The sequence below is a fragment of the Manis javanica genome, chromosome 15 (genome assembly GCF_040802235.1).
Source record: "Manis javanica isolate MJ-LG chromosome 15, MJ_LKY, whole genome shotgun sequence".
NCBI classification, from domain to species: domain Eukaryota; kingdom Metazoa; phylum Chordata; class Mammalia; order Pholidota; family Manidae; genus Manis; species Manis javanica.
The window spans coordinates 67,270,488-67,293,978 of record NC_133170.1 but is presented as its reverse complement, the minus strand read 5'-3'; the positions used below and the strand labels follow the sequence as shown (position 1 = coordinate 67,293,978).

Below are 23,491 nucleotides of genomic sequence, written 5' to 3'. Positions count from 1 at the left end.
TTATCCCTCTCTCTGTAATATATGTACTCATAATATCGTTCTGAACCATTTGGGAGTAAATTGCATATGTCGTGTCCCTTTACCCCCTTAACAGTTAGGTGTGTATTTCCTAAAAACAAAGCTTTTCTCTTAACCAGAATATAATTATCAAAATCAGATAATTTAATATTGATACAATACAAATAGACTGAATCTAAAGTCCAAGTTACAGCTTAACTAACTGTCCTAATAATGTTTTTTATTGCAATTTTTTTCCTTGGGAGTAGGCTCTAGTCCAGGATAATTCATTGCATTTATTTATCATGTCTCTAATGTCTTAATCTAGAGCAGTTCTGTGACTTTTCCTTCTTTTATGACACTGACATTTTTGAAGGGTACAGGCCAATTATTTTATAAGCTGCTTCTAGTATTTCTTCATAACAAGATTTGAATTATGCATTTTTGGCTAGAATCCTACCTAAGTGTTAACATATCCTTCTCAGGGTATGACATTTGGAGGCACATTATTTCTTTTTGCCCTAATAGGTGATATTAATTTAGGTAACCTGGTTAAGATGTCTGTTTCTCTGTTAAACATAGTTACTGTATTTCCTTTTGTAATTATTAGGGGAGATATTTTGAGACAATCTAATATTCTGTTCCTCTTCAGGCTCCTTCCCTTACCACACAACCGATTTAGCATCTGTTGATGATTCTTACTTGAATCTGTTTTGACCATGATGGGGTGTTGGCATTTTTAAAGGGTGTAGGCCAACTGGTTTGTAAAATGTCTTATCCTGGGTTTGCTGATGTTTCTTATGATTATATTCAGGTCATGTATTTTTTACAACAATACTATAAAGGTGATGTGTTCTTTTCAGTACATGATACCAGGAGGCACATAATATCAGTTTTTTAGAAATAGTATCATTAACAGCTAAATTTATGAGATTCAGCAATCCAAATACAGAATTTTATGCACTGTTTCTTCTGAGTTTTCAGGCAGAACTTAATTAGGGAGACTATAATTCCTCTCCACCTATGCAGATATCCCTGGAAAAAAAGTATATTTATAAACAAATAATATAACTTATTATTAAACATTGGGTTTTTGGTTAGTTTTTATATCACTTGCCATTCAATTTAGAATCTGTGGTTGACTCAGAAACCAAACCCAGCATGTTTTAACTTCAGAGTTAAATTCAGAGTAAATTCAGAGTATTGAACTAGAAGTTTTTGAAGCCAGGAACTGTGTCTATACATAGCTTCTAGCACATTGCTTTGTAAATCCCAATGAATATATGCTGAATTAATGAATGACTCATTTAAAATGCATGGAGTCCTTTCCTTTTAAAAATTTTCCAGTGAACATAAGCTCCAGGAGGACAGGACTGTGTGCATTTTGTTCACTCAGAAACCCCTGTGCCTGGAATCATGCTGGCACATAGTAAGTACTCATTAAGAACATGCTGACTAAATGAAGGTGGGTAAACCCACTTTTTAAGCAACTCTCCATAAGATAATGAATTACAGTCTGATTTCTTCTATGTGAACACAGTTTCATATAATGGGTTTTTCATCTAATAGATTTTCATAAGCTTATGCAATCAACACACTTACTTCAGTTTTTTACTTTTTTTTTTGCTTTTTCAAAGAAACCATCAGAACTGTTTGAATTTCAAGAAGATGAATCACTACGAAGGTACCCTTCCTTTACTTACATTTGTCTATATCTTGTTGCCCAGTAAGACTTACCAGTGAACTTCTCCAAGGCTGTTTTTATAACGACTTTCTTAATGTTACTTGGATCAGAATCTATTCACTGACACATGGCTATGCCCGTGTAGAACTATCCACAGTGGAATAAATAAGAAACAACCAAGACCTAGAATTGCTGAACCTCCATGAGTTTCTACTAATGCTGAGAGTTCCTGGAATACCTCTACAGAGAGTGTCCCTCAAGCAAAGGAAAACTCTTTTATTAGCTAGGACTTTGCCCTCGACCCTTATATGTTCTCTCACCCGAGTGAGCTGGACTCATTCAGATATGGGCCACCAGGATTTCTTTCCCCTTCTAACCTAAGACTGAGACCAGGAAAGGCTTGTTGATTTTATCTAACATGCTAAATCTGATTGGTCATGGCTTGCCATCTTGACAAAACTCTATCTAGGCCCAAATCAAAAAAGAATGTGGTAATCCATTAATGATGCTTGGCATAAGCACAGGAGCAGGAGTGTTGACGTGCATGCCAGCTTCTTGCCGTTCCTGGTCTAGACCAAAAGCAGGTCAAGTCACTAATGAGGCCCTACCTCCTATACTGGCCCCAGAGATCTGATAGTGAGAGATGATAGAGAATGACAAAGCTGAGAGAAGAATTTCTCCCAGTTTGGGCAGAACTGGCTCCTTGCCCTTGCCTTGCCCTTCTGTCCTCTGGACCCCACCTCATCCTTGCTTAGTCTTTTAAGGGTAGGGGCACCTTTTCTAAGCAAGAGGTAGCTCCTGGAGTGTCTAACTGAACCAACTATATGGAAAGTCTAAGGAAAACAATAAGAGATCCCAAAGGGACTTCATGACAGTTTCATAACTTCTGCCTTTTCCCACTGAAAGCTCCCCCCCTTATCCATCTTGCCCTTCCCTGGAGGGCCAGTCAGCCCTGAGTCTAGAGGTCAAAATGTGCCACTAATAAGGTCCTGTGAACTAAAACAGAATTTTCTATGTGTAGTATTCAGTGTACTTCTTAGCTATAGATTGTATGAATTTCTTAAATAGAATTTAATCAGAAACTGTTGAGCCATTTTACAGAAGACTGGTATTTATTGTATTAATCTTCTTTAGCTATAAAGGAACTCAAGAGATTAATTAAGCATCCTTTAGAGGGGAGAGGAAAAAGAACTTGACCCATAACATAACCCATCAGGCCTATGTTGGGCATGTCTAATGATTTTTTCTATGGCCAGTAAAACTGTTCTGTTGTTTTGGTAATCTATCACTAAAAATGTAATTAAAATTTTTTTTCAGAGTCCTGTATCTCCTTCTGTCTCGTCCAATTGATTATAGTTCCAGAATGCTGTTCGTATTTGCAACATCAGCCACCACTGTAAGCTCTGGAAACTGGCTCAAAGTCATCTTTGCATCTCAGCTTAGCAATTTTTGTCCTGCATATTTACCATGCTTAATATCATTAACATGACTAAGATAATGTTCATCACATACTTACCCAAAGCACTATATATCTTACTTTGTAAAGAAAGATTGTTTCCATTTAATGCTGGCCTCTGTACCATCCTGTTCAGCAGACTGCACCTACTGACAGTCCTACGGGTTATCTGCATTCAACATCAACTCCCTAGTTAGTCAACATTACTAATACCATGGGGCCAAACCTCCACCCTGGCCTCACTTCCAGTTGCACCCATTCCTTACCCACTAAACTTCACACTAAACTTTCTCTTTTCCCTAAAGGCGACACGAACTCTTTGGCCTTCAGACTTTTGCATATAGAAATGTTCTGAGGCAATTAGAACAGAGGGAGAGAGGTCTTGGAGAGAAGGTAAAAAGAGGGGAAAGTCTGATTGTATGTCCCTGGCAGCAGTGTGGGGACATACCCTTTTTTTTCTTTGGTATTAATTTATGTGATAGTCCTTCTTCCAAGTAAAAAGGGTATTCCGTGAAAGGTGGCCAGCTCTGCTCAACTCAGTCATACAAGTGCTTTTCCCTGAAAAAAACCATCCTACTGCAATACGCTTTATGAGTGCTTCCCATTTTGTCCCAGAATACAAATGAATACATTTTAAGTAACTAATATTAATTCAAATGTGAATTCATAATTAATACATTCAAGAGTTGAGGTTTAGTAAAATTAATTTTCACTGCTTCATCGAGAGCCTAAGCGGGAGTCATCTTTAGTTTTTAGAATGTGAATGCATGGTGGTGAGGAACACAATGGCTGCTACAACAGTGGGGTGTTCTTGCCTTGGCTTGAACCAGCACTTCCACCCATCAGTGCAAATCATCAACACAGTACAAAAGGCAAATAACGTCTTAGTACCATTATGAAAGTAGTTTTGACCATTTCCATCCTGGAAGAGTCTGAGGAACATTCCCTCAAGGATCGGTGGACCACACTTTAAGAACCACTGACACCCCGAGGGCAGAAATTGAATCAATATTTTTTTTTAATGGTGTTGCTTATGTTACCTAAGTTGAAACTTGTATGCCCAACTACAGTGTGCAGGCATGCCACTCTCCGCACCTTTTTCGGTTTTTCAGGCATTAGGTGTGCGTCAGTTAACTTTTGCCCACAGAACACGAGCTCTTCAGTGTCTCCTCTACTTGGCCAACAAAGAAACTATAGAATCTCTCTTCAAAAAGCCCATTGAAGAAGTGAAGTAAGTATAATTTTTTTTTATTGTATTAAGAGAAACAGATCATTCTTCAGAAGTATAACTTTTAAGTGCCTTAGTGTGTAAGAGTACATTAGAATAACTAAACTTACTTCCGTTGCCTTGAACATCCTTGACGTTTTGGCCAAGAGGAAATAGGCCTTTCACAGCATACAGTTTCCCTTTCTTCTTTGAGACATTTAGAAACTGTTTTCTTCATCTTCCTCAAATTGATTTCTTTCTAATAGTATATTCAGTGAATGTATTTAAAAACCAAAATTTAGATATTTGAAAACAAGCAGGCCTGATATTTCCATATGGTAGCTTGTATTTTAAATGTTTATATGGCCTATGAGAATGATTCCCATAAATGCTGCTGTTTTCCAGATCTTATTTGAAATGTATAACTTTTCTGGCATCATTTGAGACTTTGAATATCCCCATCACGTATGAATTATTTTGCAACAGTCCTAAGGAAGGAATGATTAAGGGTCTATGGAAAAACCACAGCCATGAACCCATGGTATGTGCCCTGAGTCATCCAATGGTGGGGCCTCCGTCTTCTCACATGCTGCTGGGTTCACTCAGTTGCTTGCCGCCATTCAGGGTCCTGAAAGACAAAACCAAAGAAACTCTATTCCTGAACAAGTCTACAGCTCTGAGATGTTTCTTACTCTCCATCATGGCAGGTGACAGGCAACTTGGAAGTCCCCTTCCCTCCCTTAAAACCTAAGTCCTAAAGCCATCCCTGTCAGCAAGAGAGCACTTTACAATTCGTTCCCCAGTCCTGTATGTCACCATCTAGATGAGAAGAAGAGACTGTTCCTATGTCTGGAGGGATATTGTTTCTCTTCCTCTTAGTTGCCTGTGGAAATTTAGTCTCTGAGGCAGTTGGAGCCCAGGAAGTGAAGGGGGGTATGAGGCCAACAGGCAAACTGTTAGTGAATAGAAAGGGGGGAAGTCTGAGGTGCTGTTTGCATGTCCATGACAACAAAAAAGAAAAAAAAAGTTAAACCTCTCTTTTCTTTACTTTGATTAGAGAGATGGGGGCCTTCATTGCAATTAGTAGACACACATTATGTTGTGAGCATATTTGTATTCAGCTGCCCTGTCTTTTGCAAAAGTAGTTTGATTTACTGGTATCTTGAAGCAGTAAGACAAGTGTCTTGATGTTTTTTTCTGCTTCAGGCAGTAAGATTGGTGACCGAGCTTTGTTTAGAATACAAAATCTATGACCTGCAGCTTTGGAATGGGCTCTTACAAAAGCTTTTTGGCTTCAATATGGTGAGTAAGACTCAGTGCTTAGACTAAGTTATTTTAAAGCATTCACACAGCATCCCCTACACATGTTGTATTGCTCCTCCTTGAACAGATGTCTGCTGAAACCATTTGCTCTCATTGTGTTCATGCCAAATTTAAAGAATATGGTGTCAGGCCAGAGAAAGTGTAAACTCACAAATGACATAAATTTCATAAATGAAACTGATGGGAGGTTCCCTGGCCTTTTTTGATATTTGTGAATTAGTAAGTGAACTTCTCTGGCAGTTCTCATGGAAAATGAGTTTTCCTGATATTCCTTGGGAAAATTTAAGAATCTGTTATTTCATGTTGCCATTTTCTGTTTCGGTTGTCTTCAGAAATTGTTTTTCTTTCCTTCCCTCCCACAGATTCCTTATCTAAGGAGAGTTTTAATAGCCATTTCTAGTGTCCATTCTTTATGGCAGGTACGTAGTTTGCTAAGGTACATTTTATAGAATGATGTCTTTACCCTCACTGGCATATGACTGCCAGCTGCACTGTGTTTATCGGCTCTTCAGCAAAGAACTGAACTAACATTCCATTAAAATGGTGCCTGGACCCATGACACTCAACTCCAGTGTCACCTTCTTAAAGATGTCACTTTCCCTGTTCGCCAGCCCTCAAGAGTTGTTATCTTCATTTATGCTCTCAAAACACTTTGGCTTTAATAACACACTATCACATATAATTTATTCTAATTATACATTCAACTGCCCCCTTGCACTTTGGAATCTTTAACATCAGAGACCATGTCTTATGTTTTCCAAATATCTTTAGTTGTATGTACCCACATAATCATTATATATTATGTAGAAATATATAATTTATTCTTAGTTTAATAAATTAGAGCAAGATAAATAAATGCTAAGTAAAATATGAAAATTCTCCTTTAGCGTTTCCTTTCACAAATTATTTCTGCAGAGGTAACCATTCCAATTTCTTATGTTTTCTTCTAGAGCTTTCCTATTGCCATATAAGCACATATGTGTATGTGTGTCTGTGTGCATTTGTATATAAATACGTATAAAGTTTGTCCATACAAATACAATCGCATTCTAGACCGTGTTTTTTTTTTTTATGTAACAGTAGTGTCTTGGTTACTGTTCCATATCAGCATATATAGGTCTATACCTAATTTTGTTTTTATTGAGAGATAATTAGCATATAAAATATACCCTTTCACAGTATACAATTAAGTGCTTTTTAGTATATTCACAAAGTTGTGCAGCCATCACCACTATCTAATTCTAGTATTTTCCTTCACCAAAAATGTACCCCACATCCATTGTACTCATTTCCCATTCCACTTCCCTGTAGCCCCTGGCAACCACTAATTGTACTTTCTGGCTGTATCTGTTTGTCATTTCTTATCAGTAGGATCACACAATATGTGGCCTCTGCTTCCTTCACTTGGCTTCATGTTTTCAATATTCATCTATGCTGTAGCAGGTGTCGGTGCTTCATTCCATTTATTGCCGAATAATGTTCCATTGAATGGATATATACCACATTTTGTTTATCCATTTGTTGGTTGATGGGTTTGTGTGTCCCTTCCATTTGTTGGTTATGATAAATAATGCTGCTTTATGAACATCTGTGTACAAGTTTTTATGAGACCTGTGTTTTTGTTTCTCTTGAGCCAGGCAGCAGAATTTTTGAGTCTTATAAATAACCCTATGTTTAGCTTTTTGAGGTATCTCATTATTTTTAACTCTGTTATTCTCCATACTACAGAATAAAATGTACCCTAGTTATTTAACCACTCCCCTACCGATGGCATTTAGGTTGTTACCTTATTCATTTTTTTAAATCTTTCTCTTGTCTCCTTGCCCCTTGCTTGTGGCTCTTGCACAATGTCTGGAACATAATAGACTTCGTATAAATTTTGTGTTTGGTGTCAGGTTTCATTCATTAATGAAACAGTAATGAATCAGCCAGGACTGTATAATAAGGTCCTAAAATGCACAGTTATAAAGCAAATTACCCTAGAATCTAATAATCTCAAATAGGAAGATAAAACTTTATGAGTTTGGTCTTAGCATCCAGACATAAGCTCTCAGGGTGTAGTTCTGTGACTGTAAAATAAAGGGCGCTAGTAATAGCCCAGGCATGATTCTTGACTATGCTTGCTCCTGCAGGTCCCCTACTTCAGCAGAGCTTGGCAGCGCGTGGTCCAAATACCACTGCTCTCAGGTACTTTCCTATCCCCTGAAACACTGACAGTCCCATGTGTATTCATGTGTGTTCATTGCTGCTGTTGTTTATTTTCAGCATCTTGTCCCTTAAGCCCCACCCAGCTGTCAGATTGTTGTGAGAGTCTCGTTGCTGTTCTAGAGTAAGTAAAAAAAAATTTTTCCCTACGAAACAAAATCAGATGTGTTGCTATAAAACTCCTTTCTAATGAACATTTCTTATGAGTAATTCTTTTTTCTTGGGAAGTCAGGTATACCACTTGTTTTTAAAATGTCTGTTATTATAAGGTCTACTTTCTACATGCAGTACAACTAGTAAGCTGCTGATCAATAAGCTTTCTCTAAAATGAGTGCCCAATTTTAATGTAAGTATAGAGTACCTCTTGTGACTACCTAAAGCATACTGTGTTGTCTCCTAGATTTTGAGTCTTTTGAAATTTGTCTTTAGGCATGAGGTGTAGGCTTTCAGACATAATCACAGCAATGACCAGCAGTCTGTGTTCCTGTTGGTAGATTCTTTTATCCCAAGAAGAATTCCATCAAAGACTCAAGTTACTTATTACTAATCATGTGTTGGGCACCAGCGCTTTCATGTTTACAGTTATTGAAAGCATAGACAGATAACAACTGTGGAAAGCTAGAAAGGCGAATATCATCTCATGAATCTGACAGATTATTAAGTAAGTAATGTGCTGTCTTGAAGATGTCCAGTTTCAGATGATCTCGACATGATTGGAATTGCCAGACAGTATGTCCAGTTAGAGCTTCCAGCTTTCGCATTAGCCTGTCTAATGCTCATGCCCCACTCGGAAAAAAGACACCAGCAAATTAAGGTACCATGCAAACAATTCCTCGGGGGCTGACAAAGAAACGGAAGGTCTCGTATTGCATGTGCCCTGCAAAAAGTTGCATTTTCTTTTCACCAAACCTGGAAAACCTCAGTATGGGTGGGGTGGAAGATTTGTGTGGAGGTAGGATGGAAAAATAGGCTAATAAGGGCCATCTGACAGAGAGTTTGGAGGGGTTTGAACCTTATTCTTTATCAGAACAGTTGATTTTCCTGGAAGACTAAATTGAAATGATCAGGCAGTATTTCAGAAAGAATAATCCATGTGGGCTGCATCAGAGGAGAGAGGAGGCAAGAAGGGAAACCCTTGGGAAGTTCTTGTTAGAATAGGGTTTTATCTCACTTGATCCTTGTACAGCAGCCTGTGGATGAGTCCCCAAAGTAGGGTGCTGCAGTGAAAATGGAGAAGGCTGGGAGGAAGGCAGTTTGGCTTAGTGATGGGATGTGGAAGAGGGCAGGGGAAGAGTCAGGATGGTGTGTGGATACAAAGGGGTCTCAAGCATTTTGAGAGCCTTTTATAAATAACGTTCCCTTTATAATATAGAATAAATAGAACAAAGCATTTGGGATTATTTTAGTTATATCCCAAGGTAGGTAAGCCAGTAGACCAAAACCTGTATAAATGAACGCGCATATTTTTTGTCATTTGGTCTATTCATTACATTTTTTCAAAGCCATCTGTGCTTGTCTTTGACTTTGTTCTTTTTTTGACTATTCATAAACTCATCTCATGATGCTTTTTGAAGTTTTGGTATTTAAATAGATTCCTTTTGACACTTAGAATGACAGAATGTTTGTTAAACAGCTCTCGCTATTAGAATAGGTATTTGTAAAATGTCTTTTTCTTATTTCAATAATTTTTTGTTATCTGATAGAAGTGTTTTTACTGTAATAGAAATTCCTTAAAATATTTCAGATTAAAAAATGTAAACCTTTCAGATTTGACACAAAGTAGTAGTAATGCTTTTCCATTAATTTTGTTTTGCTTATTTTCTCTAGAATTTTCTGGGCTCATGCAATCCTGAAGTCATTTTACGGCAATTAGAAGAGCATATGAATACTGGCCAATTGGCAGGATTTTCACATCAAGTAAGAGGCAATATTATCTACTTTTTGCTGTGAAAAATTTTATATTACAAGGTAATAATTTTCCCCAATTCAAGATGAAGCTGAAAACTACTCTGTTCATATATAAAATTGTTTTGTTTTTATTAAAACCTTAGTAAATTTTTTAAGAGGGAGGAACACATTTTGCTGTGGTATTTGCTGCTGTGCTCAGTGGAAAATCTGTAGCCTTAATTGCTTGCCATTGTAAACAGATTTCCTCATAAAAAGTCCCTAAATACTTAACCAAGTACCTTGCATTGACTTACTGTAGACCGAAAGGGCCAAAGTGGGCCCCCTTCCCCACCCTCTCAAAAAGAGGTTTTGTCATAATTTAACTTCTGATAGTCAGAAATGTTTTGGTATTGAATAAGAACATGACACGTTTTTAATATAATGATACCTGTCATTCTATAGATTAGAAATCTGATTCTGAATAATATCATAAATAAGAAGGAGTTTGGGATTTTGGCAAAGACAAAATACTTTCAAGTGTTGAAATCTCACATGATGAATGCCAACAACATCACTGACCTAGTAAACTATTTGGCAAATGAGTTAAGGTAAGTTAGTTTTTAAAAAAACTTACTGTAGAATTTCCTTGAAATTTATCTTTATTTTGGAAAAAAATATCAAACGATTGCAGACCTATTTCACTATAATTAAAGGCTCTAAATATTAAGCTGTAGCATTACTGCGTATACCCAAAAGTTAGTTGTTTTGTAATCCAATCCCTAGGAACATGAACTTAGAATCAGACAAGAACCCCCACAATAGGTGTCTCACAGTCCTGCTCTAAAACTGTAAATTACATACAGTCTTATTTCTTAGACATGGGCTTAGAGAGTTGGTAGTTCTGTTAGGCAGAAAAATAGACGGGAGCAGGGTAGAGAGAATAAAGCCAGTAAAGCCCACTAAAAGGAACTTAAAGAGTTAACCAGTTAAAACCAGAGAACCAGAAAGGATTCACAGAGTTAATGAGTTAATTAGTTGAAGTTTCAAAGGCCAGGAGTGACTTGGAATGTCCAGATATTCCCCAGATAAAGGAAAGTATCCAAGCACATCCAGTCTTCATTGTACCAATTATATCATGCCATTGTAAAATATACTTAGCCTGCAAAAAGGCCCAGCTTACCTATATTCCATTTTCCCTCTTCTTTCAGCCCCTTCAATCAGGTAACTTTGTAACCAAGTAACTTTGTAGCCAGATCAGGAGAAAGACCTCCAAAGTATAAATAAACCAATGGGGACCAAGAATACTGAGATCTGAACCAACACAGTCTCCTGAGTAACCCTATTCTTAAGACAAAACTTAAAAGGAATTGTAAATCACCTGTATACATCATGCCCAATGCTGACTTCTACCTAAAAAGCCCTTTAAAACTGCAGACCCTATACCCTTAAGCACACTTCCTCTCTGAGGTTGTCCACACTCCCCTTTCTATGAGTCTGTATTTTTAAAAGACTTCTTACTGCTCAACTTTCTATGTTTTGTCTCTGTGCTCTTCCAGTGGTATCTTTGTCACTTTGCTATTTCATTATATTTTCCAGACTTTAAGCACAAATCTTCACTCTCACTGTTCTACTTCAGATATGTAGGGAGGGGCTACTGAGAGCTCTGATTTGAGCTTGCAAGTTCCCATCACCTGGGTGATCCGGACGGAATTGCAGCTGTATGATCATGTTCTTTCGTAGCCTGCCTGAAAATCTCCTTTCTTTGCCTTTGGGAAGTTCTCAGAATATTATCTTACTCCATCCAGTGCTCTGCGGCTCCCCAAAATCCTGAGATGGTAGGGACTTAGTTCCCATGCCGAGCAGAGTCAAGTGGACACTAGACACCAGGTGACCTTGGCTTTTAGGAGTTACCACTCCCAGGACTGAGCAGGAGTTCAATAAGCGTCCCTTTTCTCTGTTTTTCCTTCATCTCTGCTTTATCCAAGTAAACCTGTTTTGTCTACCTTGACTCTGGCCTGCTCCTCCCTCCCTGGAGTGCATTCAAATAAAACTTCTGCTCTGCTTTGCTATTGTGTCTCTGCCCTTCAATTCTTTGTTGCAGCGGGCAAGAACCGAGAATGAATTCAACCCCTAACCTTTTTATGTAACATAATTTCTGCTAAGCTTGTTTATGTAATTTTCTGGGATTGAAAGTTTAGATTCAGGATTGCAATACTTGCTGTGTCCATCCCTACATTTGGCCTAACTGTGCTGGTCAGTCAGGAGGTGTCCGTTTCTCATCAGTACGCCATGGATTTCCTTCTGCTCATGTAGCACTTGTGATCTAACCATAATTACATATTGTCATTTCTGAACAATTATTAATTTTTGAGGTACCATCAAGACATATAATTTGTACATATTTGAAATGTGCAATTGGAAAAATTTTAAATAGATGTATATACCTGTGAAACCATCAGCACAATCAAGATAGTAAATGTTTATCACCCCAAGTTTCCTCATGCCCCTCTCTTTTCTTTCTGATTCCATAGTTTTGATGAAGCTTCAGCCTTTATAACTGAATACTCAAAGCATCATGGGAAGCCAGTGTCACCAGATGCTGCTCCCTGCGAAATTCTGAAGGTAAAGCTGGCCCAGAGTTACTCAGACTCTAAGCTGATGCCATTTCTATTTCTAGGATCTTGAAACTGAACCAATTGTTCTCATGTTCTGGATGGTGTTAAATGTCTTTTTATGTGTGACTGCATACATTTTATGTTTTAGTTTTTGTGTAAGTGAGCCCTAGACCAAAAATCAAGAGACTGTGGTTCTCCTCTGGGCTCTGCCCCTGAGCTGCAGTGTGGCCTCAGGCCAGCCATGAACCCATGCAGCCTAGTCTTCAGATCTGGGCCACATGGTCTCTCCTGGGCCTTCCACCTTTACAATTTCTCATAAAGTCTTGTTTCTCATATGGAAGAAAGTGAAAAAAACAGATTTCCGAAGACATTGATTCATGTTGTGCTTGGGTGTTAATTGCTTTTATTTATTCTACTTTTTTAATTACCTAAGACATGTAAGTTCACTATAGAAAAAAAAATTGTCAAGACCAAAAAAAATAGAAAACTAATCTCTTGACATCTCACTTCCCAGAGGTAGGATCACTGTTAACACTTACATCCTTCCAAATGTTTCCATATGCAGCATAAGCATATAAATTACTTTGATTCCTACTCTGAATTTAAATGTAACAGTTTTTACTTTGATCATGTTTGAGCAGTTTTAGAAAACCTAATTAAGTTATGGTAGGGTTTTCCTCCTTTGGTCCAGATCAGGCTTATTAAAATAAATCTACATTTTTTTTTAACTTCCCTTAATAACTTACCTTGTTCACTTCCAGTCTATTATACTCAATGGCATAAGATTACTTTTTTCAAAAATGGGGGTTATTGATTCAGGGGGCAAATGTGTGGCCCTTAAAATGTGTCTGTTTTTCTCCAGTCATACCTGTCTAAAATGCCAAATAATTTTATATGTGGATTTTTAGCAATATAATTAATTAGGTCTTAAGTTCCATAGTTTGTCAGACCTTTTTTTTTTAAATTAAGGTACCATTGGTGTACAATCTTACGAAGTTTTCACATGAACAACATTATGACTTCAACATTCACCCGTATTATCAAGTACCCCACCCCACCCCATTGCAGTCACTGTCTATCAGGCTGTAGAGTCATTACTTATTTTATCCTTGCTGTACTGCCTTCCTCGTGACCTACCTATATTGTATGTGCTAATTATAATGCCCCTTAATCCCCTTCTCCCTCCCTCTCCAGCCACCTTTCCCTTTGGTAACCACTAGTCCCTTCTTGGAGTCTGTGAATCTGCTGCTGCTTTGTTCCTTCAGTTTTGCTTTGTTGTTATACTCTACAAATGAGTGAAATCATTTGGTACTTGTCTTTTTCCTCCTGGCTTATTTCACTGAGCATAATATCCTCTAGCTCCATCCATGTTGTTGCAAATGGTAGGATTTGTTTTCTTCTTATGGCTGAATAATATTCCATGTGTATATGTACCAATTCTTTATCCATTCATCCATCTACTGATGGACACTTAGGTGGCTTCCATTTCTAGGCTCTTGTAAATAATGCAGCAATAAACATAGGGGTGCATATGTCTTTTTGTATCTGGGATCTTGTTTTCTTTGGGTAAATTCCTAGGAGTGGAATGACTGGGTCAAATGGTATTTCTATTTTTAGTTTTTTGAGGAACCCCCATATTGCTTTCCATAATCGTTGAACTAATTTACATTCCCACAAACAGTATAGGAGGGTTCCCCTTTCTTATCAGACCATTTTCTACTTAAAAAACTAAATGACACTCATAAAAATACTGTGTTTCTTCCCATTTAGGTGTTTCTTAGTGGATCATAATAGATCATCAAACCATGTTTCAAGAAGAACAAGAGGAAGTTTCAAGTCTGCTATTAACTGACCATATTTTTTACAGTTTTAAGATTGTGCAGTCTATGTGTTACAACTATTGTTAAGTGATCATAACAAAGCCGTTTCACAGTACTATGACTGTCCCATAAAGAGCTCATTCTTGAGTTAATAAATCTTTTCTTTGCTAATACTTGTATCACCTATAGATACTATCAACTTTTTTTGCACCCTGTGTGAAAGAAACAAGATGCAAAAATATTTTTCTTCCCCCACAAGAAAAACAACTACTTATATCCTATTTATTTGACATGTATTAAAGAATATCAATCTTTTTAATGTAATTCTAGCAAATAGGTATATAATTTTTGTGGCAGCATGTTATCAGTCAGTATTCAGCCAGAAAAGCAGGAACCACTCTAAATACTTCAAGCAGAGAGGACTGGATACCAGAAATTGGTTAGAAAAGTGTTAAAGGTCTGAAAGGCAGAAGGGAGAAGGAAGGGCCTGTTAGAGGGCAGGCAGTAGGGGAGGAAGGGGCTGCAAGCCAAGAGCAAGAAGCTGCCACTGCCCCTGGGTTGGAGCCACCAGCCCATTTGCCTCTGCTGCAAACCACCATGGCCGCTGGCAGGCCACCACCAAAGGGGAAAAGATGCAGCTCTCTGCTTTTTCCAACCTTCTAATTTCCATGGCAGTACCAAGAAGTGACAGAACTGAACAGGAAGCCATCTGGCAAGGAGTCTGGGAGATGTAGTCTGCAGGCTATAAGCCCTCAACAGTACAGAGGCCAGCCTGGAAGGGTGGCGTGGAGTTAAAAGCCACAGATGCTACTCAGTACGCAAAACATTCGCTACATCTCCTACTCCGCTTTTGCCATACTCATGAATAACTTGAATAAACTGAATTTGATAAACTAGAATTAGTTTGCCTTTGTTTTACCAGTTGAGAAGAAACATTATTTCTGTACAGAAAATAGCATAGCATCATGATTAAAAATACAGGTTTTGAAGAAACAACTCTGGACCCAAATTCTGGCTCTATCACACTTGATAGCTGTGTGATCCTGGACTAGTTACATAACTTCTCAAAGCCTTAAACTCATTTGTAAAACCTAGTTGGAGGGGGTTTAAATAGTCATTCACTTGCTTTATTCTGGACCTTTGGACTACACCAATAATTTTCACAAAGCTTTTTCCATATTTGGAGTTATTTCCTTAAGATACATTTCCAGGAACCAATTTACCAGTTCAAAGGAAATGAAGAACATGTTAAAGGCTGTAGGTGCAAATTGCCAAACTGCCTCTGTTCCAAAGGGTCTTAAGCAATGCGCATTCCCACCAGCAACAGATGAAGGTCTGCTTTACTGCAAACTCCCCAATGGCCAGCACTGTTACTTTTAAAAACTTGTTGCTAAAATGATAGGTGAAAATGGTGTCTCACTATTTATCTTTGTGTTTCTTTGATATTTATGTGATTGAACCTTAAGAAAATGATAAGGCTGAAATCACAAGTAGAGCCAGTAATTGTGTTCTTGGGCATAAAAGTGCAAGGAGTGGAAGGGGTCAAGTGGTTGCACTAGAATGTAACAAATGAACATGAATCTTCATGCCTAATTGACAAGCTCCGCTAAAAAATTCTTTCCCAGTCTTAATGCTGGTTTCATTGTTCAGAATAAAGTTCTAATAGGCAAAGGGTTACCCTTTGCTATGCCAGAGAAATAATTTTTGAAACATAAATATATTTGAACTTATTTTAAGAGAAGTTCATTTGAAGTTCAAATATCCAGTTAGCCAGGATCTTGCTTGTTATTAGGCTTGTTATTTTTATTATTCTACTTCTCTCTCCAAGCAGCCATTCTCCATACTGTTGCCTGTGTATTTTTTTTTGTATCATTAATATACAATTACATGAGCAACATTGTGGTTACTAGATTCCCCCACTTACTAAGTCCCCCCCACATACCCCATTACAGTCACTGTCCATCAGCATAGTAAGATGCTATAGAATCACTACTTGTCTTCTCTGTGTTGTACAGCCCTCCCCGTGCCCCACCCCCCATTATGTGTGCTAATCGTAATGCCCCTTATTCCCCTTATCCCTCCCTTCCCACCTGTCCTCCCCAGTCCCTTTCCCTCTGGTAACTGTTAGTCCATTCTTGGGTTCTGTGAGTCTGCTGCTTGCCTGTGTATTTAAATATAAGCCACCTCTCCTTATTGCCCTGCCTCACACTTTTCACTGGCTCCCAGTTTCACTTAGCAGAAAACCCAAGTGCCAACTGAGGCACACAGGTACCTTTTCAAATTCCACTCTAAGAAGCTGCCTTATACAAAGGCTCTCCTTTTGTAGAGCTACTCAAGTAGATCTGCAGAAAGGCAGCCCCTGAAGAGGGTCACATTTACAAAAAGCACTGGGGAAAAGAACAAAAATAAATAAATAAAACAAAGCATTGGGTTGAAAAGCTGGATTTCAGTTACAGCTCAGTGCTGCCTGCCCATCCATACCGTGGCTTAGGAGGTCCTGCGTGGTCTTGCCCCCACCTCCCTTTCATGCCTCTGTGTCTCCCACTCTCCCCTTTGATCAGCCTTCCCCACCAGTCCAACAAAAGGCACCTCCCCACCCCATCACTTGCTATGGCATTAGCATACCTACTTCTCCATACCATCCTGTTATCTTGGTGGACTTGTTCGCTGATTGTCTCACTGTCCATAATTTTGTTCCCTAACCCTAGAACAGTGCCTCATGTTGTAGACTCTTGGTAAATATGCATGAAATAAATTAATTTTTAGCTACTCATTTTCTGGGTAGAGTTCCCTCCTTGAATGTTGCATGATCACATGAACAAGTGATGTCACAACATTACAGGGGAAAAATGGGGGAAGTTAGCAACAATCAGATGAAGGCACCATGATTTTCATGACTCATGCACCTTCGTCATCTCTTGCTTTGAATGAGGTGGCTAAATTTTTCACTCCTTCGACTACTTGGAGTAGAGAATTTTACAAGAAGGTGTTCTCCACTTCTCCCAGATAGAAAACCTGGCCCAACAAGGTGTAAGATACTCAGTCTTTCTGTTCCTTCTGGAACCCAGAGATTCGGAATCCATTTGCTGTGTTTATATAAACACACTGAAACCCTCTTTGGGTAGTTTTGCCAAGTTTAGACTAGAAGAATTAGACAACTGCGGTCACGTCTCTGATGGGAGCAGCCAAGTAAACGTACAGCTGTGCTTGGGGGTAACCAACAGGTTCTTTGTTGCTCAATGCTAGTGTTTGGGTGTGGTAGATCAGTGGTCCCCCAACTGTTTACGGCATGCCGCTCAGTAAAAACTTTTGAATACATACTCCTAAATATTTATTCGGTCAGTAGAAACCTAAAAAAATTGTTGAGTAGCCTATCGTATTAATATGCCATAATTTATCCAGTTCACGACTGATAGATATTTGGGTTACTGCCAGTTTTGACAATTACAAATACAGCTGTTGCAAACATTCTTACACATGTCTTTGGTGGACCTGAGCTCCCATTTATGTTAGGTATATTTCCAGGAGTGGAAGTTCTTTGGCAGGTATTGCCAATCTACCAATCTATACTCCCACCAGCCGTGCATGAGAACAGATTGCTCCACATCCTTGATAACTGAGTCATCAGTCCCTTTAATGTTTGCTGTTCCTATGGGAGACCTCAACAATAGTCTTGAAGAAAAAAATGCAAACAAAGCACAAACAAATATCTTGTCCTCCATTCTGATTTCTTTTCCTTCCCTTTCCCACTTGAGATCTGTGGATGAGTTAAACCCATAGTGTATCTGCACATCTGAGTCCAGTGTCTATCACACTATATGATCTCAATGGGGAATCACAAAAGCTAAGACATGCCATAAACCTTTTCTAAACAGGTAAAGTTTTTTTTTTCTAACACTCTTTACATATTCAAAAGCAAACAAAGCAAGGGCCTATGCTTCTAGAACAACCAAGGCTGAATATTTTCTAAAGGGAATAAAGAAATTTCTAGAACAATTTCTTTGAACTCCCAATGTCCACAGATAGGACTCATTAATGAATGACCACTAGACTTTCACCTGGTAAGTACTCCTACAGTTTTTTAAAAAAAGCTTTATTGAGATACAGTTCATATACCATACAACTCACCCATTTAAAGTATATAATTCAAAATAAAGAATAATAAAGTATACAATTCAATGGTTTTTACAATAGTCAAAGATATACAGTCACCATCACAGTCAGTTTTAGAACATTTTCACCACCTCTAGAGGAAACTCCATACCCTTTATTTTTCATCCCCATCTTCCCCCTATACACCCCCACCCATCCCCTAAGCAACCACTAATTGGCTCTGTCTATGGATTTACCTATTGTGTACATTTCCTATAAATAGAATCATATAAAGTGGCCTTTTGTGCCTGGCTTCTTTTCACTCAGAATCATGTTCTCAAGGTCCATCCACGATGTAGTATGTGTCAGGGCTTCATTCCTTTTTCATGATAGAAGAATATTCCATTACATGGATATACTATATTTTGTTTATCCATTCATCCATTGATGGAAATTTGGTTTGTTCCCACTGTTGGCTATTACAAAAAAGATTGCTATATCCTGTAACTTTCCAACCAAGCTGATACTTTGAGGGGTTTTTTTTTTAACTTTTTTCAGTATGTATGCACAGTCTTACTCATTCATGAGATTATCAGTTAAGACAAGATGATCAGATTTTTCCACTCCCTGACTTATCTGTAGGAGCAATTCTCTGCACATTGCCATGCCATTTCCAGTCTTTGCTTTCATCCCCTCTGTGCCTAGCTAACACCCTCATTCTTTATGATATTTGTTCAGTATCCAAGTTTCTTGAATTACTTAAGAAACTATCTCATTTATATGCTTAGGCTGCTATATATATGTGAAGCATTAGGATACTTGTATTCAAAGAGAATGTGATGAACCAGGAGGAAGGACATTATCTCAAAACCAATATTATTGTCAACTCACTTTTTCCAGTGTTGATATGGATTTTTTTAAAGTCTTAAAAGGCCGCATTACTCATAACCCATACTATATTGCACACCTCAAAAGAAGAAGTGGTCATTTATAAAACTTCTTCCCCTCCTTCCCACCCCATAATGTCACATGCCCTGTAGTTGATGCTGGTCATGTGAAGCCAGAATATCTAGGAAACCTTTTGTCATCCAGTGATATGAATGTATATGCTGGTGCTTCTCAATCTTTTTAAGATGACTCTTAACCAAGCACAGTGTACAACATTTAGGGTAATAGATCTATCATTTCATAAATTTGCTGTGTAAAAAAATAAGAATTCTGCATGTTATTAGTGGATGACCTTTCCTCAGGAAAATACATGCTTTTGGAGCAATGTAGCTTACTGATGGGATTTTTCTATATTTTCATTGTTGTTTCTGAGGTTGGAGGAAAAAAAGAAGCTGAAAGAAAGGAAGATATGGGGGTCATAAGGGAGAGTGAAGAGATCCTCTGCATACAAGGAAGAAAGACCAGTAAGGATGGAGGCCAGTGGCCAGGTCACGCTATCCCGGTGTTTTCTGTCAGCCTCCTCTGTTAGGTCTCTTGAAAGGGAGTAGGAGAAAACTCAGTTTCTCTCCTACTTGCCCCAAATATTTCCATTCGCTTTCTAGGGCTGCCATAACAAATGACCAGTAGTGAGTGCCTTAAAACATCAGAAATGTATTCTGTCACTGTTCTGGAAGCCCGAAGTCCAAGATTAAGGTGTCAGTAGGGCCACATTCCCTCTAGAAACTCCAGGGGAGGATCCTACCTGCCTCCTCCAGCTCCTGGGGGCTCCAGGGGTTCCTTAGCTTGTGGCTGCATCCCTCCAGTTCTGTCTCCGTCGTCCCACAGCCTTCTGTGTCTCTGTGTTCCCTTTTCTGTCTCTTACAAGGACATTTTTCACTGGATTTAAGGCCCACCCTAATACTGTATGAACACATCTTAATCCTTGCTTTGATTACATCTGCAAAGACAATATTTCCAAATAAGGCTACATTCTGAAGTTCTAGGTAGTCATACCTAGAATTTGGGGACACTATTCAACCACTACAAGCTCCTTCTGTAACCCAGTGAAAAAACTGGCTTGTCTGCCCTCCTATTGTCTGTCTCCTTTGCTTCCTTAATCTTTGGGTAAGAAAGCTTCTGCTCAGCCCTGAAGCCCTGCATGTGGGCTTGTTAGTCATCAGAAGGAATTTCACTCATGACTTAAGATTAATGCAGCCAGCCCCTAACCTGAAACTCGCCTCTATGCACAGAAATGATGACTGGATCATCAAGAACTTACAGGAACATCCTGGCCGGGCCCATGTCAACAAAATGACTGCGTCAACTAACCAAAGACAAGGAGTTTTACCGCCCTCCTCAGACCCTCACTGACCTCCAGGTGTCTGAGGTTGGTCATCATCTCCTGTCCTCAGCTCCCTTCAGTTCCCACCTTCCATGATATAAAAGAAGTTTGAAATCAACCCAAAGTTAAGACAGCGCTTTAGGACATGAGTCCACCATCTTCTCGGTCTGCAGGCTTTCCAAATAAAGTCACTTTCCTCACCCCAACACCTTGTCTCTTGACTTATTGGTGTGTTGTGCAGCAAGTGACATGAGCTTGGACTCAGTAACACTTCTTCAAATTCTACCGCTCTGCCTTCAATAAAATATAAACTATTCTAAATGACAGTGAGCTCCCTACCTAGCTTTTCATTAGAAACATCATAAATTTGATTGAAGTAAACTAACATACTGACAAGTACAGACATTGTAGTAGATTTTCACAAAGTGAATCTGCCCAGGTAACAAGCACACAGAACATTCCCAGTATAGATTAGGGACCATTTTCTTTCTTTCCATTAAATTTAAAAATGTTTTTTAAAATGGTCGTAAACAACACATAACAAAATTTACCATCTTAACCATTTTTAAGTGTGCAGTTTTGTGGCGTTTAGTACATTCACACAGTTGGCCAACCATCACCACCACCCACATCCAGAATTTTTCATCTTGCAAAACTGAAACTCTGTCCCCATTAAACACTAACTCCCCATTCCCTGACTCCGGCCCCACCTAACCATCATTTACTTTCTCCATGAATTCAACTACCATAGGGTCCTCATATCTGTGGAATCATGTAGTCAGTGTCCCTTTGTATCTATCTGGCTTATTTCATTGAGCATAATGTCTTGCAGGTTCATCCATGTTGAAACATGTCAGAATTTCCTTCCTTTTTAGGGCTAGTATAGGAACCATCTTCCTTTAAAAAGGTGATCATAACCTCCTTTGGATTTTACAGCTAACCATTTATTTTCATCCCTGCTTCTAATTAGTGAACAAGGTATGTTTCTTTAGCATTCTCCCCCTGGATGATTATAGATTACAGTTTTCACCTTTTCAGTCCCTCTGCGCTGGGTCCTGTTGTTTTGGCCACGTTAACCAATCTCACGAGCATTTTAATTGTCAGTTGAATATATAGAAAAACTAAGGCATCAACAACTTTCAAAAGTGGATTAAGAGTGGAAGTGCAACTCTCAAAAGAACACCTTTGATTGCTCTTTCCTCTTCCTTTCCTTACAGGGGCTCATCACAGATCCCCACCTCCACTCCCCAGGACCTGGGCAGTAGTTTGGATTTAACTCAGCATCCTCATCCTGGCAGCCTTTGGAAAGTCAGCAGGATTTTGTGTTTTGTTTCCTTTTATTTAGCACACTTACTCATTGTTTTGTAAATACCTCACATTCCAGGTGATTCAAGACTTGAATAAACTCACCTCTTTCCAGATAAGACCAATTGAATATATTAATTCCCAGCTGGGGCTTGTGGGGAACAACCAAGTTGTGAAGGCAGAAAGAGCTGTAATTCCATATCCCTACTAGATATTCTCAGAGAGATAAATTTTATTTCATTTTCACCATGGCTAATTCCCTACAACCTTTATGTACAAATATAGCACCTTAATCAGAACAGACCAAAGACCTGTCTCCCTTAAGCCATCAGCTGCGAAACAGGTTTATGTTGTAGACAATTTAAGTCATTTATTTTCATAGTTTACACATTACGCAATGACTTGAACTAAGTGCCAAGAAATACAGTAAGAGCAAGAGGAAATCCAATGACATTTCAAGCATTAGTCCCTAACATTAGCCCTTAAATGCTCTTACAAAAAAGCCCATGCAGATGTATCATCCTTTTTCTGGAAACTTTCTATGTGTGGAGTAGAACAGGAACCTTTCAGGATAGCCATGCCAGAACTTTCCAGAACCACAATATAGTGAGGGAAAGGTGGTGCAGAAAGAACCACTTACCTTTCTCTGCTTCTCCATTCACGGCCTGCGATGCAGAAAAGTCAGTCTGACCTGGAAAGGGAAAGTGCTCACCTTCACTGCAAAGACTGGACATCTCACACAGGGAAAGCACAGGTTTTCTACAATGTTTGGTCACATTTCAGTGTTAGGGGCTGAGCTCTCAAATCCCAAGAGAAGCTACGTGACCAGTGATTGCATCTTGCCTATTGTACTGAGAGCTGACTACTCTATAATTATTTAAATTTTGCACCAAAAGCTAGTCCATCCTGTTTTTGAAATTTTAAGACTGGCTAGGGGCAAGAGAGAGTGACAAACCTAGGTTCATCCTGGGGACCTCACACACGCTATCCTTGCCTAACCCGAGAGTTCACTGCTACTGAGAATTCGTCATCATTAGTTATTTACAAGCTGAAAAGGTTCATTTCTTTCACTATAGCCCTAGCAATGAATTATGTCATCTTTTCTCTGCAGGAAGAGACACATAAAGTGTGTGACGAGGACTACTGTTAGTTCTGTGAGTCTAGCTCCTTTTTGGATAAAATTAATGCCTTTGTTTTGCCCTTTCAGAACCTTGAAGTCTGTGTCAATTGGGGTGATTGTGACTGTGCGTAATAGAAAACCCAACTAGAAACGGCTTTAAGCAAAGAGGGCATTTATTTTCTTGTGTAATCAGAAGTCCAGAGATGGAGTTTCCAGAACTTGCCAAAGATGTATCAACAACCCAGGTTCTTTCTGTCTTTCCTCTCAGCCATTCTTTCATTTTCAGTGCTGATGTGTGTCACCTCACAATACAAAACGGCTCAGCGACTCCAGACATTACATCCTTAGGCAAGAATTTCCAAAGGTCCTTTTTTTAAAAATCAAGGTTATTCACAGGACATAAAATTCACATGACATAAAGTGAACCATTTTTCAAGTGAACAAGGAAGTGGCATTTAGTACCTTTACGATGTTTGTACCACCACCTCTATTTCCAAAACATGTTCATCAC

General features: G+C 38.7%; 1 protein-coding gene across 11 annotated transcripts in view; it reads left to right on the top strand.

Moving 5' to 3' along the window:
* The window catches only part of KNTC1 (kinetochore associated 1), a 71,550-nt gene extending 49,556 nt beyond the window's left edge, over positions 1 to 21,994 (top strand). For 6 of the 11 annotated variants that reach the window (XM_017649305.3, XM_017649302.3, XM_073222489.1 and 3 more), the window contains 14 exons: positions 1,635 to 1,681; positions 2,999 to 3,077; positions 4,250 to 4,368; positions 4,750 to 4,885; positions 5,551 to 5,646; positions 6,030 to 6,086; positions 7,800 to 7,854; positions 7,933 to 7,996; positions 8,557 to 8,686; positions 9,700 to 9,789; positions 10,222 to 10,367; positions 12,291 to 12,381; positions 19,608 to 19,698; positions 20,464 to 20,761. In XM_017649305.3, the coding sequence (XP_017504794.3) occupies positions 1,635 to 1,681; positions 2,999 to 3,077; positions 4,250 to 4,368; positions 4,750 to 4,885; positions 5,551 to 5,646; positions 6,030 to 6,086; positions 7,800 to 7,854; positions 7,933 to 7,996; positions 8,557 to 8,686; positions 9,700 to 9,789; positions 10,222 to 10,367; positions 12,291 to 12,381; positions 19,608 to 19,698; positions 20,464 to 20,528 (1,266 nt within the window). In that variant the 3' untranslated portion in view covers positions 20,529 to 20,761. Of the gene's footprint in view, positions 1 to 1,344; positions 1,615 to 1,634; positions 1,682 to 2,998; positions 3,078 to 4,249; positions 4,369 to 4,749; positions 4,886 to 5,550; positions 5,647 to 6,029; positions 6,087 to 7,799; positions 7,855 to 7,932; positions 7,997 to 8,556; positions 8,687 to 9,699; positions 9,790 to 10,221; positions 10,368 to 12,290; positions 12,382 to 14,144; positions 15,094 to 19,607; positions 19,699 to 20,463; positions 20,762 to 21,772 lie in introns of those variants that run through there. The other 5 variants (XM_017649307.3, XM_017649306.3, XR_012125441.1 and 2 more) reach the window with 4 other exon arrangements.
* The last annotated feature ends 1,497 nt before the right edge of the window (positions 21,995 to 23,491 follow it).